This window comes from Populus alba, chromosome 5, assembly GCF_005239225.2.
Source record: "Populus alba chromosome 5, ASM523922v2, whole genome shotgun sequence".
Taxonomy (NCBI): domain Eukaryota; kingdom Viridiplantae; phylum Streptophyta; class Magnoliopsida; order Malpighiales; family Salicaceae; genus Populus; species Populus alba.
In genome coordinates this window covers 7712846-7723217 of record NC_133288.1, presented here as the reverse complement: position 1 = coordinate 7723217, position 10372 = coordinate 7712846, and the positions used below count along the sequence as shown (strand labels likewise).

General features: G+C 31.1%; 1 protein-coding gene across 1 annotated transcript; it reads right to left on the bottom strand.

Annotated features, from left to right (window-relative positions):
- Window positions 1-2156: 2156 nt before the first annotated feature.
- Window positions 2157-3898, bottom strand: LOC118054076 (zinc finger protein CONSTANS-LIKE 1). The gene is made up of 4 exons (XM_035065518.2): window positions 3365-3898; window positions 3088-3228; window positions 2829-2996; window positions 2157-2564 (listed from the first exon to the last, which is right to left on the bottom strand). Exons 1-4 carry the CDS (start codon window positions 3845-3847, stop codon window positions 2478-2480), a joined length of 879 nt encoding a protein of 292 aa, XP_034921409.1. The 5' UTR covers window positions 3848-3898; the 3' UTR covers window positions 2157-2477.
- Between the last annotated feature and the right edge of the window lie 6474 nt (window positions 3899-10372).

The following is a 10372-nucleotide window of genomic DNA, read 5'->3' as shown; positions in this document are numbered from 1 at the left end:
CAAAACTGATCTGCTAGGAAAATAAATCCTTCCTCGTTCATGATTTTCACCATTTATTGGATAAATAACAAAGTGTAATCATATTAGATGGTGATAATTTAAACATCAAGCTTTGGCTTTCTTGAATTCGACCACTCCACCTCCTTACTAAACAATTAAGAAAAGAAATAAAGGGGGGGAATCCGCATGAACCTCCTGTCTCTTAATTAAAAGCTACAAGTGTAATATCAATTATAATTAAATTAGACCTCGTGTAGACATTAAACAGGATTTTTTTTTTCTTCATAAATAATGATAGAGATAAAAATAAAATTGCTATTGATTTAACACTTTGTTAATTATGCGTAATATGTTATTGACATCGAGTGGTTTAAATAATAAATTTAATTGATAAAAATTAATTGCTTCAGTTTATCAAGATGGTTTATTTAGTTTGCATTTAGTTACTATCTCATATAGTAGAGACATAAACACTACAGACAAGAGAAAGAAGATAAAAAAGCAGATGGAAACAAAATTGTGTTTTGATGATGATATATATAAGATAAAGTGATTATTTCTATATTTTATTTAGCTATGATGAATATATATATATATATATATATATATATTACCTTTAATATCTATTGTTGTCAAACTTATATATTTAAAAAAAATTAGTTTTATTTTTTTTTATTTTAGTTTATATTGGGTGCTGAAATTAATAATATTATAAATAACCCTAGTTATAAAATTAGGATTGACTTGATGGGTTGACTAGAGGTCTGAACTAGTTCTAGTTTAAGAAAAAAAGGAGGAATTAATGACTCAACCTCACTCGGTCAAAAACTTAAGTCAGCCCGAGATAAAACACGAGTCAAAAAACCGTTGAATTTTTTGAAAAGATAATTGGTCAAAATAAAGTTGTAATTTGATTATTTAAAAAAAAATGGGTTAGCCGGGTTGACCCTCTCGGGTCAAGTTTTAAAACTATGATAATATTTATTTTTATCCATACATTGACTTGAGTCAACATGTGTTGATTTGTTACCTAGGTCTTGCCTCAATCGACCCCCGAGTCAGGTTTTAAAATTATGTTAATAACAACTTTTATTCATACATTGATCTCGGTCAACCCAAGTTGACCCTCTTGACTCATGACTTGGATCTTGGCCCGGGTTAACCCCCATATCAAATTTTAAAATTATGATAATAATCATTTTTATTTTATACAGACCCCATTTAACCTAAGTTGACCCTTCTAAGACATTACTCAAGCCTTACCCTGGATCAATCCCTGATTCGGATTTTAAAACTATGATAATAATCATTTTTTTCTTTGCATTGACCCAAGTCAATGTTTAACCTTACTCATAACTCAAATCCTGCCCTGAGTCAACTCTAGAATTAAATTTTAAAATTATAATAATAACCACTTTTATTTTTATGTTGGCTCGGGTTAACCAAACCAATGACCTAGGCTTTATCTCATATCGACTCTCAAGTTGGGTTTTAAAACTATAATAATAATAATTTTTATCCTTATATGTCTTAGTTGGATAATTTGAAATTTAAAATTTTTTTTCTAAGGGTATTTTTAAAATAAAAAATAAAAAATATTATCTCTGAAAATATATTTTCTCATTCCTCTTGTTTAAAAAATACAAAAATTCACTTCAAAAATATTCAAGATAATTTTTTTTATTTTTTATTTTTTAATCAAACACATTTCTATATGTATTATGTCTTTTGTACCAAAATAATACTCAAAACACTATACCTCAAGCTTTTCACAAGGAAGCTAGCTAAGCTACCCATCTCTCTCTCTCTCTCTCTCTAAAACACTATACCTCAAGCTTTTCACAGGGTAGCTAAGCTAGCTACCCATCTCTCTCTCTCTCTCTCTCTCTCTCTCTCTCTCTCTCTCTCTCTCTCTCTCTCTCTCTCACACACACACACACACACACACACACACACGCACAATCATAACTTAGAGAAAAAAAAGGTTTAAAAAATTTGTCGCATTCATGGATTGTTAAGATGATGGGATACCACCTGTTGCCATATATAATGGCTCCAGATTTGTTTGATAGTAGCTCTATAACCATATATTTAACACAACCAATCATATTATAGAACTGGATTAAGATAATCAAAACACCTTTGATGTCCTCATTTACTACATTAATTACATGAGTGTCTCATCACCCCCTTAGCTTTCATGTCCTTGTTGATGGAATATCATGGGAGACTATCGTGGTCATAATACTGTGCCTTTTCTTTATAAGAGGTAAACATACTGTGCTATATATGGACTTCCTTTTCAAATCCAACTAATTACCACAGTTTCACAGCCGAAAAGAACCCACCATGAAAGCGATGTTATGTAATAACAAATCCAACACTAGCTTGGTTAGAAAGTGCTTTTACAAGTAAAAACATATGCTACTCATATATTTCCCAACATTCCTACATCAGTTTGTCGAATAAGACACAAATTATCCAGCAGCAATATACGGTACAAACATAAGACTTGCCAAAGCCTCTTGCAGCCATTGTTCTTCATCATCATCGTCATTCTTGATCTGCAAAGTACACAATGATACTTACATTCGTTAATTCATATATATATATATATAGACATCCAAACGTGTGTTAATTTTCTGTATTAAGTTTTTGTTTTGTGATAAGGAGAAATTCGAAGTCAAGACTTTTTAAATTCACAAAAACGTGGTTTTTTATTGGAGTAAAGCAAGAAGGATGATAAATTAAGGTAAGACTTCAATTCGAGTCTTGCACTTATATCATAAAATAAAAAAGAAATATAAATATTGTAGCCCAGAAAGTACCTGAGCTGCATCACTAGTGCAATATGCATCTTTTTCATGATGGTGATGAGGAATATTATCATCATCATTCTTCTTAACCTCAGTTTCCTCTTCAAATATTTCATTGTTCTTAGCAAATCTCCCACGAACGCGAACTCTCCGGTCAGCTAGGGTTTTTCGGCAAGCATACTGTAATATTGTCGAGAAAATTATAGTTTAAATTAACATTTTCTGAATATAGGATTAAATATGAAATGAGGTTAAAAAGAAACTTAATTACCTTGATGGTCTTGTTAAAGTTCCTTTGGTTTCTCTTCTTCAAATACCTTAGAATTCTATCTTTCCTCTCTTCTACCGTGTAACGACCAACCTTGACCATGTTGGTGTTTTCTTTTGCTGTTATTCGATTGTATTCAAGCCTCTAAAGAAGGATTTATAAATCATGAGCACCAGAAAGAAAACTATGTATGCAAAGAAATTAAACAAGCTAGAGACATCTTTTATGAAAATCCAAATCATCATGCCTATACAAGAGTCTTGAGAGAGAAAATTCATACCCAATTTTCTTCAGCAGCAGGACACGTCGCAGGCGTAAATTTTGGCAAAATACCACAACAATCCTCCCCATATTCACACACATCCGATAACTGAAATCCGCCACCAAAACTCTGAATTTTGGCGATGCCACAATTAGACCCCATTTTATAATCCATCAATGTGGGCACAACCATATCCGAAATCCCAAATCTTTCAGGCAATGATTTCGTAGCCGGAATCGGCGACATGATCTCAGACTCCCCTTGGAAAATATCAAGTGCACAGCCATTTTCATGATCATAAAATGTTGGAAAGCTATAATCTTGGTGATCTCCTACCATTGCACCACCACCAGGACTAGAAATTGCACCACTTGACATGTTTGGGCTAGAAAATGAACCGGTTCTAGCATATCTATGATCTTGAGCCATTACAGATGAAATCTCTGAAAACTTATCTGGAGAAAATTGATAATCAGAATAGAAATGAGGAATGGAAGCCATTGAAGAGAGGAGATGAAACTGTTTTGTGGGGTTTGGCTTTTATTGCCTCGTCTGTCACTAAACCATTAAGCTACAACATACATATACACACATATATATAGCGATGTGGACGGTGAACTGGCTGTTGGCAACTTGTTCTGCCCGGAACTGTACCGGGTAGGACATAGGGCAGGGCTTAAGCATTATTAGGAAACAGGGGTAACTACCTAACTAGATGGTTTTTTAGTTGAGCAATACTGTTTTATTGAGCTGTAAACGCATAAATTTAGTAACTTCAACTTTGGTGATTTATCCTTGAATATATGTTGATTATTCCCCTATGTGTCCCCTCATTGGTTAGATGGTTTTTTAGTTTTTGCATCCCCAAAAAAAAATTGTTCATTTTGATAATCCAACCAATTAACAAGATCATTCACACATGGGTCATTTTTTTCTTCACCGGAAAAAAAAAGATATTGCTAATGTATTGTTTTACGATGTAAGAAAATTTTAATTGTGTTGGAGTTAATCTGATATGATCCAATTGACTTTATAAATCTAAAAGCAATCTGAACAACCTATAAAAGTATAATTTGACCCAAAACAATTTTAATATGATATTTTTTTAATATTAAGATAACAATATATTGGATTAATTTTGGCTAATCTAGTTTATGAGATTATAATAACCCTATAGAAAGCAAATCAAAACAAATTATCAAGTCTAATTCTCAATCAACCAAATATTGAAGGATTAAATTGAAAAAAAAAATCAATAAAAAATGACTTATACAAGCAACTCAGGTTAACTTGTCAAACTCGCAATCTAGTCATAAAACTGAGATAACCTCATAAAAAGTTAATTAACATGTCAAATCTATAACTATGATCATGAGACTAAAATAACCTTTTAGAGAGTAAGTCAAAACAGATTATGAAGCTTAATTATCAATCAACAATGTTAGATCCAATATTAAATGAAGAAATTTGTAAAAAATAAAAAAACATTAATTAAAAAATAAAAAAAATAACTTAAGTCAAACTGGATTAACCTATTAAATACTATGCCGAAATTATAAGGTCGGGATAACATAATAATTTTTTTTAATTATATATAAACTTTGAGTTTGGATACAAAACCATTAATCTATGACATGTATGGTTATTAATTACGTGTGTATTTTTTTAAACTTCCTATCCAAACCTTTTCCAGTGAAACACAAATCAACGTAAGGATTCTAAATATGATGGAGCGACGAGTATTTTCGTTTCTTTTTATGAAATTCGTTTTTTACAAGAAACAAAATGCTTGGGATGGCCCTTAAGATTTTCATGAAGAAATTACGAGTTGAAGCCGTGCCCTTATCATTAAGACATGCTTTAATGTGATGATAATTAGAAAAATGTTTATTTAAAAAGGTTGCATCATCCTCTATTATATTTTTCTCCAACATTTAATGAGTAAATTGAGGTGATAAATAAGATGGGATCAATTCTAAAGTGTGAGTTTAGGACAGGACAGCTTATAAAGAAAGCCGAGGCGATCCTGATGAGCAAAAGGCAAGATAGAGGGTCTCACTCACTCTCATGTGCTGTTGTGGTCACTATTCCTACACTGCTAAAGCTGTGCCCCATGAGGTACTATTAAAGAAGATGTAGTCTACTTCCTAGCCCAAGAATCTAACACATGGGCTTGTAAGATTTGCATCGACAGGCAAGTACGAACATATATCCCCCAAATTTGGGGTTCATATAGTTGCCCTTCTTTTTACAGCAATATTACCATTGTATTTGCCATGTAGAGCTAAAAAGATCGATATGCCCTTGACATGATGTGACCTCTATTCCGTCTAAATGACATGTTGAATGGATTGCATGCCCTTGTTTCTGAGGGTAGGATTCCTTGCAAGGGTCAAAATAAGCTGCGTGATAGGACTCCTGGTTTTGCATGAGATAAAGAACTTGTTCATTGTCAATCATATGTATTAGAGATTCTTCTTGATTTTTCATGTGCTAAAATAAAATAAAAACAATTATTCAATTCTTTGAAATGCAGTAACCTTCCCTCTGTTATTACATTTATGTAGTTCTTGGCGCTGTATCCTGAGTGCTGAACTGCAGAAGCTACTTAAATAGTGTTTGATATCGTGGTGTTAGTGATATCAAACACTAATTAAGATTAGGAATAATGAAGTAATAAGAGTTGAGGGTACCAATAAACCTAAAAATACTCCAATCTATATATGTATATGAGTTACCTGATGCAATCTTTTCAGTGCATGTGTGGATTAGGATTATATTCATAAGAGTAAATTTATTTCTACATGCATGGATTTATAAAAATGAAACTCGATCATGAGAAAAATATAGTCCTGTGGCAGTTGTTTATGTTGGTAAGATAATCATGAGAAAAATAGCTAGAGAAAAACAAGTGAAGAAAATTCTAGTCTATCGTATATATTACTATTCATAAATAGTAATAAATTATAAATTAAGATAAACCAATAGCTCGGTCAGACCAAAACTCAAGCTCGATCAGACTATAGCCCAACCGAGTTTGAGATGATCAAGCTCGGTTAGGATGTCCAACCAAGTTTCGATATATTTTATTTGTTAAAGAATAATATAAATTATTATTGGAACCTCACTCAATAGCTAAGTTTTTGGGTTGAATTATTATTTGATACAAATTAAGCATAAAATAATATGAGTCTATGCAAATTTTAAGTTCAAAGAACTTTCACTTGAGATGATATATTAGAAAATAATATAAATCATAGCTTGGAATATCACCTAACACTTTAAGTTATTAAATTGAGATGGTTTCATAACATCCTTTATTTGTATTACAAAGAATTTATATTTTTATCCAGTATTTATTTACATTGCTAAAATAGTCAGAAGATCGTGAGACATTGGATTTTTATCTATTTTGAAAGGGTCGTAACAAATACATAAAATTTCATCTAATCAAACTAGAGTTGAATATGGAGGCAGATGAGAAATTCACTCGACTTATCATTCCACCCAGTTTTTTTAACTTTTTTTATTTTATTTTATAGAGTTGTGAATACAATGTTGTTAACTAATTTCTTATTATTCACGGGACGTTTTTACGATTGAATACACGGAAATTAAAAAAGCTGCTCCACGAAGTTGAGCATTCAATCTTCTTATGGTTACTATATTTGAAGTTTAAACGTTATTTATGGTTTTATGATAGTACATGGATGAAATTAGAATTTTTTTAATATTAGATTTCATTTTTTTTTTTTTCAAAAAAAAGAAGAAGAAGAAAACATGGTCATACGTGCTCGTTAAGTGTAGAAAATCATCCTCCCAACTAGATCCGATCAGGTGGACAGAGTTAATCAATTTTAGTACCTCAGGAAAGAACCAGGTGGAGCAAAATTCAACTTCTGTGGATCGGATAGAAAAGCTTTTTCTCTTTTCTTTTTAACGCGTCCTGGAAGCTTTCTTCGGAGAACTTTGAATGGGGTATCTGGTTCAAAAAGATTTCTTTGAAAGAGGCACCCAAAAACATATTGCATAATCTTTTGCTATCTTAAAAAAAGAAAAGAGGAAGAAAAATATTCCTGGTTTTCTTATCTTAACTATACTATATTAACGCAAATTTAGATAAACCAAAAGGGCGACATGGGAATACAAAAAGAAGGACATTGGAGGTTGCTTCTTGTTGAAAGGTTTATCTTTTTCCTAAGCTATTTGCCACAAAAAGCAAAATGAGGATAGAGAATGGAAGAAAGATGGTGATTTTTTTTATTTTTTTTGTTAGACAGTACTTATAGTATCTGGTGCCTCCGCCTGCCCTTCCCTTCATATCCCATCAACCAACTTAGCCAGCAATCCCATGATCTTACTGCCCACTTGTGCTTTAAGAATTCGTTCCCTCCTTAATTAAGCAATGTTCTCACATATACCCCGAGCTAACGATAATACCTAGCTAAGCTAAAAATCCTAGGAGCCTGAAATTAAATGGTGTTTTTTTTTCAAATCAGCACAATTAATTAAAAAAATCGGGGGGTACGACAGTTCAAAATATTAACGAAATGGTATAATTTTTATATGCTGTTATATTGGAATCATAGTTTTTATAGCTTGTGGTTAATTATTCAAAATAACGATACCTTTTTAAAAATATTAAATGAGCAAGAGAGAGGAAAGAGAAAGAGAGAAATATTAAAACACACCAAAATTTTAATTACAATATTACTGGTACCATTAAAAAGATATTGACTAGATGAATCTAACAACACCAAAAAAGATCATCAATAATAACCCGAGTGGATCATACTTGCTGTTAAAAACAAGTAGGTCACTCTACATCTTTGGATGACAGATGTGACCTTCTAAAATCACTGTTGGTAATATTTTTTAGTATTATTAAATTCATCTTATTAAGATATTTTTTATGATAGTGGTAATACTAAAAACCAAAAATGATCGTAAATAGTTCGAGTTTTAGCTCATGGAGAATGGAGATCATGGAAAAGGGCAGCTTCTTTTTCGCTCTAAGAATTTATTTTAATATCCCACATTGACGGGTGAGGATTTAGTAGTTAATTTTATTAGTAGTGTTGGTTGCTGACTTATTATATGTATGGTTATCAAATAAAAATATTAAAATTCAAAAGAAATAACATCTAACGGCCATAATTTTGAGGTTAGCTATTTTAACTCTCGTTTCCGACCATGCCATTGAAGTGCAAGTGCGTATGTGTATATATTCTTTCAATCGATGAAAGAAACAAACAAATCCTTGAGAGAATGGATCACAGTTATTTGTGACAGTTTGGGGGCCTCGGGGGGGAATGTACTGTCGTTATCTGACATAATTCCGTCTGATGTCTTTTTATCTTCTCTTCCAAGTGGGCTATTCATGGTCCAACAACCTCATGTTGGCGCATGAGGCCTGGAACTGAATCTAAGCTGATCTTTTTTCAAGAATAAGATCACTACAGCACTTTTCTTTTTCTTTAATTATTTCCACTCTAGAAGTATTCTTTTTACATATAGTACACTTGTTTTGTTTCTCTTTGCCCTGTTTAACCATTTTTTAAAAAAAAAGTTGTTTTATGAAAAATCAATTCCTGAAAAGTTTTTTTTTTGTGTTAAAAAAAATAAATTGAGTGTTTTGTTATGTCATGAAAAATAAGCTGGAAAATAGCTTTTTAATTATTGTTTTCAAGTTTATTAAAAGAATAAGGACAAAATCTAACAAATAAAAAAAATTGAAGGAGGATGAAATTGAAACAAAATATAATATCATAAATTATTTCAAATAAAATAAATAACTATCAAAAGAATAAATATTAAGTCTTATAAATAAAAAATAATAAAAAATAAAAAAGGATGATGAATTGAAAAAAAAATTATTTTATAATTATTTCAATAAAAAAAATGATATTAATAAAAAATAGAGATCAAATCTGATAGATAAAAAAATTTAATTAATAAAAAGATAAAAAAATAAATAACAATCAAAAGTATAGGGATCAAAATTAATATAAAAATCAAATTAAATTAAATTAAATTTTAAGGGATGAAATTGAAAAAAAAAAAAACAAAATATATAGCAATCAAAAAATTAAAGACCAAACTTAATATAATTAACAAATAACAAGATATTTTTTATCTTCTCATAATTTCTAGAAAGTATTTTCTATACAAAATAAAAAAAAAAAAATTAAATTAAATTAAATTTTTTATAGAAAAAAGTTTTTCATTTAGCAACTTTTATAATAATAAACAAGACTTGAAAATTTGGTTTCCATGAAACAAATGATGGGCCCCTGAGCAAGTTGAGAAATCCTCTGTTCAAAGATTTGTCAAGCTTTTCGTATGCAAGCAGCTTGGCAATGCCCCCCTCAAATCAGGTTGCTTTTCTTGTGCATATCTGGTTCAAGATTTGACTGGAACAGCTATGTTCTTGGGAAATAAAAATAGACAAATTTAAATATAATCAGGAAAGATAAAATCCCACATGGAATTGTTTTAGGGTGTTACGACTAAACAAATTTAATTATTAATTAAACAATATACCCCTATCCTATTTTGCTTTTGTCAATGGCATGTTTTACCAGAAGTTCAAATATTCTTCGTAATGGTCAGGGCAAATTATCACCCAATTGCTTTTAAGATTGGAAAAAATATATATATAATGGGTACAAGTTCTCTTTGAGATTGCTTGATAAGATCTGCTGCTTCCACAATTCACAATTTATGATGCGGCTTCAAAGATTCTTCTCGAGTGATTTATATTTATTGCAGGCTACTGTTGAAGCAACCAGAAGAGTATCACTGTGTGAGACTGTGTGTGTGTGTGTGTGTGTGTGTGTGTGTGTGTGTGTGTGTGTGTGTGTGAGAGATAATGCCACAATGAAGAAAAAATCCCTTGTTTGCAAGTACAAGATATAAAAATCTTGCATGATAACAAGAAGCACTAATGGCTGAGCAGGTCATACGAAAACCTCCAATTATTTACATTCTTATTCCAGTTGCTCAAAAGAAACAGCTACTATCCTC

Excerpts from the sequence above, each read along its gene's own strand:
- LOC118054076 (XM_035065518.2), bottom strand. The coding sequence starts at position 3,847 with ATGGCTTCCATTCCTCATTTCTATTCTGATTATCAATTTTCTCCAGAT. Across the intron at positions 3,229-3,364 it reads CTGCTGCTGAAGAAAATTGG|AGGCTTGAATACAATCGAAT; the intron begins GTATGAATTTTC and ends ATCCTTCTTTAG. Across the intron at positions 2,565-2,828 it reads GCACTAGTGATGCAGCTCAG|ATCAAGAATGACGATGATGA; the intron begins GTACTTTCTGGG and ends TGTACTTTGCAG.